The 10,269-nt window shown below is 42.5% G+C and overlaps 1 protein-coding gene and 1 non-coding gene across 2 annotated transcripts; both read right to left on the reverse strand.

The window, feature by feature from the left end:
- Positions 1 to 2,331: 2,331 nt before the first annotated feature.
- On the reverse strand, positions 2,332 to 2,950 carry LOC141640059 (uncharacterized). The gene is made up of 2 exons (XM_074449017.1): positions 2,934 to 2,950; positions 2,332 to 2,848 (listed from the first exon to the last, which is right to left on the reverse strand). Exons 1-2 carry the CDS (start codon positions 2,948 to 2,950, stop codon positions 2,332 to 2,334), a joined length of 534 nt encoding a protein of 177 aa, XP_074305118.1.
- A 7,212-nt stretch (positions 2,951 to 10,162) lies between these two features.
- Positions 10,163 to 10,269, reverse strand: LOC141644918 (small nucleolar RNA R71). Its single transcript, XR_012544519.1, has one exon. It is a non-coding gene; the product is annotated as a small nucleolar RNA R71 (small nucleolar RNA).

The following is a 10,269-nucleotide window of genomic DNA, read 5'->3' on the forward strand; positions in this document are numbered from 1 at the left end:
AAATGAGCAAAAATGATCAGAAATGAGCAAAAGAAAATGACCGGACGGTAGGGAGGCCTACCCCCTAAAAAAAACTTAAAAAGAAATGTATAAGTACGAAAAGTATTGAAAACGAGGAGAGAAATGATTCCCCTAAAAAAAAGAATAAATAAAAAATGAGTAAGTGTGCTCGTTTGGCGAAAATGCCGAGTTCGTCTTGAAAAGCGAACCCGAAGAATTAGGAAGGATAAAATATGGTAATTTGGCGGAATTACCAAAATAATACCCTATAAGAATAGAAAATTATAACAAAAGCAAATTAGGAAAGATCTAAATCTGAAAATCACGGAAAAAAGCCTGGAGAAGAGGCTCAGCAAGAGCTGCGACTCTTCGATGAGGCGCAGCAGATGCTGCGCCATTTCCCCAGCTGATCAGAACTCGACAGAAATTAGGAAATAGCGTTTAGTATAAATAGAGACTTCGGGGAAGCTTTTATTCACACAATTCCTTCATCTTTATTCCGTCTATCACACAAAACTCCCATAAAAAATTTCAAAATCATAGATGCTTTTGAAAACCGTCTCAAGGAGTGGACAAATGAGTTCACGAACGTTGAGAAACATGACATGGGTGCGTTTAATTTAGGATCGATCTTGAGTCTCAAGCTAGTGAAAATCGTGAAGCCTTTCTTGGATGCCTGTCTTGAGTATTGGGACCCAAATTTTCATGTATTCGCCTTTCCCGGAGGCGATATTTGTCTTTTCCCTGAAAAAATAGCTGCTATTGGAGGATGGGACCCGGAGAATGCACCCTCTATACCCCTTAGGTCTCAAGGATATAAAAGTAAATTTAGAGACTTGCTCGGATTGACCAAGGCTGAGGTGGACCGTCTTGTGACCTCGAAAGGAGTCTCTATGTTTGACTTTATTGACTGATTTATAAATAGGGAAGACCCCACTATTTCTTATGTTGCGAGACGCAGAGCGTTCGGGTTTTGTCTACTTAATTGCTATGTCCTTTAAGGGCATGTTGACAAGGAGATGAGAGGGGATCCTCGTTTTCTAAGCCTAGTGGAAGAAATGGAGTTGTGCAAGAGCCCAGCATGCCTAGTTTTAGGAGAGACCATTATTTGTTTGGATAACAGAAAGGCCAACCGTGAGCTTCCTTATTTGGGAAGTCCCATCATTCTACAGGTAAGAAGCCATTTTCCTTCTTTTTCATATATGTCAACCGTTTGTTTTTATTTTTTCGTTTGATGAAAGGGTATTAATTCCCATCTTTCTTCGCAGGTTTGGTTGATGGAGCATCTTTGGTTGATCGAGCCCCCAGTTAATGTGCGAGGATATCATGCTTGATCAATTGCAATGAGAACTAGGCTCTACATGGTGGATTTCACTCGGTTTTGCAATTACTGGGAAAATAAGTTGAAGAGTGAAGGAGGTCCCATGATCTGGTGAATCGTGCCGTGATGGCATCTCAGGTAAGTCACTGGAGTCTCATCTTTGGACCTGACACGGTCAGTTCGTATCCCTGGCTTGGATTCATGAATTGCATTTATCCGGAGAGGTTGATGAGGCAAGTGGGCCTTAAGCAGAAGATTCCGAAGCTTGACACCGTCCCTCAAACTGCATTCACACATACCACAGAGATTTGTCGGGAATGGAAAATTAAGTGGGCTCAAAGGAACATGTGATTCATAACAGTTCCTGTTGGCTCCTTATGGGTATCTGACTCATACTTGCAATGGAGGAAGGCTGGTACCCTGAAGAGCGTGCGAAATTGAGGAAACACGAGCCTGTTGATTACAAGATTCGCGAGGTAGCAAAGGAGAACCAGAAGTACTAGAGCGAGGAGGAAGAAGAGGTCGGATTCTGAGTCGTTCATCCATCGGAGAAACCGAAGACCGCTTCTGCCGTAGAGAGACTGATGGATCGAAATGGCAAGGCTAGACCGCGAGAGAGACCTTTGGTGATTAGGTCGAAGATAGCATAAGAGCACCCGGCTCGTTGTCGAGAGAAGAAGTATGACAAGGGCAACAAAGGCAAAGGAAAAATGGAAGAATAGCCTTTGTCATTTATTATAGTATTTATTTATTATTTTAAGTTGTAATAAATGCGGAGTTTTTAGTATCCTAGCCTAGCATTTATTTTCAGCATTTTATATTATTTGACATATTATTATTATTATTATTATTATTATTAATTTTTTTTTTTTTTTTTTGGTAAAATGTAAGCTTTGATTAATAAAAAGGATAATACATGAATACATTCTCATCAACTTAAGCCATAACAAGGAACAAGAAACATCTTAACTATTGAAACCTAGGCTATTCAACCAAACAATATCCGTCTGCTAAATAATAGAAGACATTTTCTGCTGAATTCTTAGCTGAACTGTCTTCTGAATTTCTGAAACAAGCAACGCAGGTCTTCGAAGCTTCAGTTCAATCCTGCAAGTATTCCTTTCCATCCAGAGGACATACCAACAGGAAAGTTTAACCACTCTCCAAACTTTCCTCCTGACAGTAGGGCAATGACCAGGTGGAGTTTGAAACCTCATATGTAACCAGTGTTCAATTAAGCCAATCACCTGTTTGCTGTAAATACAATCAGAGAAGAGGTGATCATGGGTTTCTGGAACAAGCTCACAGAACAAACAAAAATTGCTGCCACTAATCCCATGCTGAAATAATTTGTCTCTTGTATTCAGAGCTTTCCTCTGAATAAGCCAACCAATAACACAATGCTTGGTTATTGTCCAGCTATCCCAAACATCGTTGTACCAAGGCACAGGGGGGGTGTGAGCCCTGTAGCCATTGATACCCTGCAGAAATAGAGTAACCTCTGGCATCAGAGATCCATTGGTTACCCTGGTACCCAGCAGCTAACATATTTTTAACCTTACATATGTTCCTCCAATTCCAGTTTGAGTCTGGTGGAGGTGAATATGTATACCAGTCAGCACCCTTCATATAGATATGGTCCACCCAAAGCACCCATAAACGATCAGCTTTTGTATAAATCCAGTTCACCAATTTACCAACAGTTGCAATATTCCACACCCCAGCATTCTTAACACCCAAGCCCTCCTCTTTTTTACTGCAACATTATTATTATTATTATTATTATTATTATTATTATTATTATTATTATTATTATTATTATTATTATTATTATTATTATTATTATTATTATTATTATTATTATTATTATTATTATTATTATTATTATTATTATTATTATTATTATTATTATTATTATTATTATTATTATTATTATTATTATTATTATTATTATTATTATTATTATTATTATTATTATTATTATTATAAGATATAAGATGACTTTCATTAAAATAAAAATAAGAGGTTTACATGAAATTGGTGGGGAGCCGAGAGACAACAACGGGCTCCCACACCCTTAGCAATAGTAAAGCTAAGTCTAGTAAAAATGTAAGCGGCTACCCGAGCCCCGCATCCCGAGATATCGAGAATTTTCGGATCCGCTGAGCAAGGCAACAAAGATCCGAACCTGACTCCCCAAGTGAAGAGAAAGAGAAAAGTAGGAAACCATAACCCGCTACCGCACACAAATCCCCATACTTAGCACACTTTCGCCCGAAAGATCGCCGACAACCCGCCCGACACAAAATCGCCAACCCGGCCTCCGAGTCAAAGGTGAAGAACCTGTCAGGTCGACGCACACATCACGCCCCCTGTCCTAAGAATAAAGCAATAAATCCGCAGGACGAAGAGAGCCACCATGCCCATCAACCAAACCGATATCAACCTCCTTCCTCGCAGTAATACCAGATCTGTAGCAGATGTCGAAAAGAGTGTCCCGGACAAGGTTATGCCGATGTTTAACGCCCACAGTACCAGTACAAGAGACAGCGTGGTCCCCAAAAACATCCCCATCAAAAACCCGAGAGCAAGAAGGACAGGGCCTAGATACCGTGAATAACGGAACACCCAGACGATACCCCAGCACACTACGGTAAGTCCTCCCGTTCATAGTCTGCCTCAACCCTGAGATAGGAACCGCACGTAACCAATCAGAGGAGTGAGAACCCTGCTGAGACTGCCATAAAGCAAGCTGGCGTGGTGTCAAAGACAAAACAGACTCTGAGGCAGCAGCAACCTTCGTGAAATAAATGTCTGCCAATTTCTTCATAAGTTTGGGGGCAGCAATTTCACTAGGGTGACCTAATATGTCAGAACCTGTAGTCATAGTAAACATCTGCGCGGCATCATCAAAAGCAGGGCCAGCAGCTACAACACCAGAAGGGTCGAGGAGCTTAGCCTGCAAACCAGCAGACTGCAAGCGGGACGCAATAAAAGCATAAAATAAAACATCTCCCGCCGCATAGACACCAAGTCCACCAAGATGAAAAAGGAAAGTAGCAAGGCGCCACTGCCAATCCCCAAAACCCGGCCCAGACGCGGTGACAATACGTTCCAAGCTAGAACGCAGAGCGGCATCAAAAGGAAGATGGACAGACCCAAAAACATTAGGGGAGCAAGTACGAAGGGAGAAGTAGAGCTTAGAAATGCCAGTACAATCTCGAAGAAGAATCAACTCACATTGCGGGTCCTCAATCCTCGCAACCAAGTCCATTAGCTCAATGGTCTTAGTTACTCTTGTCGCCACAATCTCTCTGCTAAAACGAGGACAAGTACTGACAGGTCCTCCCAATACTGTAACACCGCGCAATGGCCGAGAAATAGAAGTGGGGAAAACCTAGGAAGCCGGCTCCGTGGGTCCTCAACAGGCCAAAAGACCTCCGTCTTGGAGACATTTAGGTGTAAACCAAAACGAGGGCCATCCAACCTAATCAAGTCCAAAACCTTCCCCACCTCCAAAGTATCACCCACAATGGTGCCATCATCTAAGTACCATGCCTGCAAAGTGAGGTCAAAAGTGTCCCGGATCTTGCAAACCAAGGGATGCAAAACCAACAGGAAAAGCAAAGGCCCCAACGGATCACCCTGCTGAACACCCTGACAAGACCACAAGCAGTGCTTCCCATAAAAAAGGCGGGCCAAGCTGGAATAACAAAACTCCACCCAACGGGAGAGAGCCGGGCAACGACGGCGGACCTCCTGAAGCATGGTCGAACGGTCAACAAGGTTAAACGCATTCTGGAAATCAACCAGCAGCATAAAAAGCCCCACCTGAGCCCCCCGAGCCTCAATGAGCCGGTTCAAGGCATGCAAGATAGCCTCTCCTCCACCGGACACACCCACCCCGAACTGAAGCCCATCAAAATAAGAAGATAAAGACGGGCCAACCATAGAAGCACCAACCTTAGAGACAAGTCGTCTCCAGACTGTACCAATAACAATAGGACGAACTCCACCACCCGGTTTAACGAGTGGTGTGAGAGGGGCGCTGGCAATGTACTCACCCAGAGGAAGAGGACACCGGCCCTCAAGAAAAAGATTAACCACCCTAGTAATAGAAGTGATCAAATCATCGGAGATAGCCACAACAGCGCCACTCAAACAGTCCATAAGGTGCTGGGCACGAAAACCATCCCTCCCACAGGAAGTACCACGAGGGAAGCTCCGAATCATATCCAAGACCACCGCCGAAGAGGCAACCAGAGGATGATGATCTCCAGACAGAGGAGGCAATGAAGGAGGCGGGGCGACAGGATGCTTCTCACGCAGGGCCACGAGAGTGGCATCGGAGTAAGGGGCGACCCCAGAGGAAGAAAGCACCCGTATAGCAGCAGTATAATGGCCATCATAAATCTTCCGCCGGCCTTGGCGGAGGTTAAGCTCACTCAAATCCAGATCCTCATCCACAGAAAATGAAGGAGGACCCTCATCAAAGCACTCCTGTAACAACTGCAACCCCCCCTCCCCCCCAGGTGTCCCCCAAGCAAGTATAGCCCTGGCAATACTCTCCTCCTAATGCTGACGCCGAATAGCAGTCTGACACTCATGATTACTCCGAGGAGCGAAAGTCCTCAGCAAACAAAGTGGTAGAACAAGCAAACGAACCCAGCGATAGAGATCACTAGGGGCATCAGACACTGCATCCAAGGCCCCTTTCAAACTCCGAGCAAACCCAAGACGGCACTTAGGAGGAATAGATTTCACAGTGCGAAGGCCTAAAGACAGCAAACGATCCAGCGAAGATATAGACCACTGAACGAGCTCCACACTATCATCAGAAGAAACCGAAGTAGAAGGAGCTAAAAGTCTCGGAATACCATGAATATGGAAGGTGTAAATGCCATCAACACACCCCGGATGCTCCACAATATCACCCCGACTATGCCGACATCTTGCTCTAATAGTACGGGTCATAAAACACACCCCACACAACCAGAGCCCCATCCGTCTCAAAGAAATCTCGGCATTGGAATAAACAGTCAAACTATCAGTAAGAGTCTGACGCGTAAGGTCCAACGCACCGTCATGACAATGTCGGACCTGTAAATGTTTCTGCCAAGCTTCCTTTGTAAGGCCCTTACCGAAACCATCCTGACATCCATGAAGACTCGAAAAAGGACAATGGTACCGAACAAGCTCGGGCATGTATCCGCCGTCAACCTGCACGATAAATATAGCCACCGAAGAAACCACCAGGACGAACACCACACCGGCACACTCACAAGTAGCTTAGGGCACGAAGAAGAAGACAAAGCAAAAGAAAAAAGAAAAAAGGAAAAAGGAAAAGGGAACCTAACGTGAACCACCACGACCAGCCTAACCAGCCAACCCGTGAAAGCCAACACGCATACCCACCAGTCACGGCTGTGGCAGCAGGCGGCAGAGCAGTGGCCGAACACAACCAGACCACCTCTTACCGACAACCGACTGCAAAAAGCCCGCAGCAGCAATAAACCCACCACAGCAACAAACACGGCAGGGGCGGCAGTCAACAGGGCAGCGGCTAGACACAGTGACTGACACCTAACCACCAGTGACTGACAACCACCGCAAAGAACAGTCACCACGAACCCTAATCGCGAAAATTAAAAAACAAGAATAAAGGAAGGAGGAAAAACCCACCACGAACGAAACCCTAAAGCAGCTTCGTCAGCCACCACAGCCACGGCCGACGACGTGAGGTCTAAAGACCGAAGGGTGGTGGCACAAGGCAAGACCGACGCAGGCAGACGGCAACACCTTGCAAAGGACGAAACTCCTCGCAACTCTTCGCAGGCAGACGACAACCCTTCGCAAAAACTACCGGATAAACCAACAACGACCACCCTGACCGGCGACGTGTTGTCTAAAGGTCGACATGAATGGTGGTTGACGGCGTACGGTGGCAGGACGACGGAAAAGGAGACTTAGCTTGCCCTAATCGCCCCTCTCCTCACTCTCCTCTCTATTATATTATTATTATTATTATTATTATTATTATTATTATTTATGGAACAAATGAATAAAAGATTAATTAGTTAAGAAACTATTATAATTTCCTTTTATTATTCTTGTCGAATTTCAAGTGCAAAGGCAAATGTCTTTCTATTTACATTTTAAAATAATGGATTGTATCCTGTGAAGGATTGCCTACCTATTCATTAAAAAAAATGAAATCAAACCCTGTGCGTAGTTCGAAAAAATGACAAATAATAATTGTTCGAAGCAAGAGCTTGTAATGAACTTTAGAAAATAAGCATGAGCTTTACTAACTCCAAAAATATAGTTCAATTTATTTGATGATATGAGGATGTCGAAATGTCAAAATGCAAGTGCAAAGTGACATAAGTTTTATTTCAGTGGGCCAGGGGCCATTTTTATTTCTTGTTGCACAAGCGACACGTGGGTGTTTGATGTGACTCATATTTGAGCACATTTAGTCCCCGTATTAGCCTCGTTCCTATGCTTTATAGTGAATAATTGGGTCATTTACTATCCTTAGTTTCCCATTTTGCATATTCTTTGAGGTTTTGTTTCATTGGTAGGAGAAGAGTGCAAACCTTACATTTACATGGCGAAATGGAGCTAAATTGATCGCATCTAATGACCAAGCATCAAATAGAAGACGATACTAGAAGACCTATGTAGATAATAAGGTGAAAAGGGCAATGATAAAAGGATCCTTGCATCCCCGGATTGATCCTCGTAGATTATGAAGGAATAAAAGAAGAAATGTTGTCTGCCAAGGGATCCGAGCGGATCACAGAGGATCCTAGCGTCTCCCTCCACTACCATCCGAGCGTCATGTGCCTAAGACGCTCGTCCTGAAGCAAGAAGATCCGAGCGTCTCCCTTGGCAATCCGCTCGGATCATACCCTAGAAAGCCCGTGCCAGCTTCCAAGCTGCTCGGATCACGGCGAGACTAGCCAAACGGAGATGCTCATTTCCTTCGAGAGGAGCACTTCCTCAACTTTTTTTAAGGACTTAATAGTCATTTAAGCCCTTAGTAACCCTAATCCTTGTACCTAATTTTTAGTATAAATACCCCATTGTCCTACTTGGATTAGCAATTAATCATAATCCATCTTAATCTCATCCTAATCTTATCTTAATCTTGTAATCAACTTTTAATCTAGTATTAATACAAATCTCATTACTTAATATTTCTTTAATTTCTCTATTGTTCTTCATTTGGATGATTTACAACCTTCCATCAATCATCAAGTACTTCTATTATTCTTTGCATTATTATTTGGAATCATCTTCATAGGTATAATTCTCTCTTAATCCTATTTAATTATTATTAATCATTTTCATTTGTTCATCATGTTTTGCCTTGCTAGTATGATTGGCAACCTTGTTAGCATGTTAAACTTCATAATGAGTGAGTAGTTTCCTTAACTAGGGTTAAAGGGGAATTAGGGGAAACCAACATGGGGATTGATTCATGCTTAATCTAATATGCTTTCATAATTAATTTGCTTGCTTGTTGTGATTCCAACTTATGCACATGTTATATTTGATGAAACGCGAGCCTATGAATCCTTGCATTTTTTTACCAATCACTTATCTTTTCAATGAGTCTTGTAAGATATAAACCAACTCGAGTCTCATTAGACCATGCATATAGTTGGATAGGAAGGACTAAGTCGACTTGTAGGTGTTTTACAATCTAATCGATTCGGCTCCGGGACCCAAACCTTCTTAGGGACTGTAAGATATATACTAACTCGATCCCATCACAACAATAAGTGCTTGCATCTAGTATAAAACATGTTTGTATGATCAACTCCTATGAATCCCCATTGAACCCATGACACCCTAGTACTTTTAATCAATTGTTTACATCTCATTTTAATCATCTTGCTTGTTTTTAATTACTTTACTTTTACCTTGTTGATTAGTTTAGTTGACCTCTTACCTTAACCCCAAATTGTGACACCCTAAGACACAATCATTTGCAATTGAAAATCCTACATCAATACCCGTCCCTTGGGATCCGACATTTACTTGCCTCTTTACTAAGAGTAGTTTGTGAAGTTATAAATATTATTTTGGTTGGGTAACTTTTGACGACGAGTTTAAACCAAGAACCAAAAATGGCGCCGTTGCCGGGGATGGTGTTAACTTGATTTGATTTTCTTTAATTGTTTTTAGTTGTGTGTTTCCTTACCTTGGGGAAGTCAATCTCCTTTAGGTGTTCTAATTGTTTTCGAGTTGTTTGATATTTTGCATGTTTAGGAGATCACAAGGTAGCTTGTTACCTATTGATCTTGAAATTGAAAGAACTTTGACCAACAATAGAAGACTTGCTAGAAATACTTTAGGAGGTATTGATGAGATTGTGGACATTCAACCAAATAACATTGAGTTTATCAACCCTTTTGCAAGAGAAGGAGAGGATAACCCAATACAAAACCAAGCACAAAATCAACCCACAATGCCTAAATTTTCATCACATACCGTACCAACCGAGGAGAACCTACAAAATGGTACTACCACACCACAACATTTAACCGGTAATTTCATTGCCAAATCCGCATTTATACAATTAGTTGAGAGAAGTCAATTTAGAGGGATGCCTAGAGAAGTCATATGGAGACTTTTTGTGACTATTGTGATGCGATTTCTCAAACCGGAGTTACTCAAGACCAGATCCGATGGGTCTTATTTCCTTTTTCTTTAATTGGTATCGCGAAACAATGGTTAAAGAGCCTAGATAAGGCTACTCTTAGTATTGATTCTTGGAAGAAATTGGCACTTGCTTTCTACAAGAAATTCTATCCTCCGGAAAAGACTAACATGTTGAGAGCCCAAATCACCGGGTTTAAACAAAGGGATGAGGAATCTTTGTATGAAGCATGGGAGAGATTCAAGGACACTTGCCGATCTTGTCTACACCATGGACT

This window comes from Silene latifolia, chromosome 2 (genome assembly GCF_048544455.1).
Source record: "Silene latifolia isolate original U9 population chromosome 2, ASM4854445v1, whole genome shotgun sequence".
Taxonomy (NCBI): Eukaryota; Viridiplantae; Streptophyta; class Magnoliopsida; order Caryophyllales; family Caryophyllaceae; genus Silene; species Silene latifolia.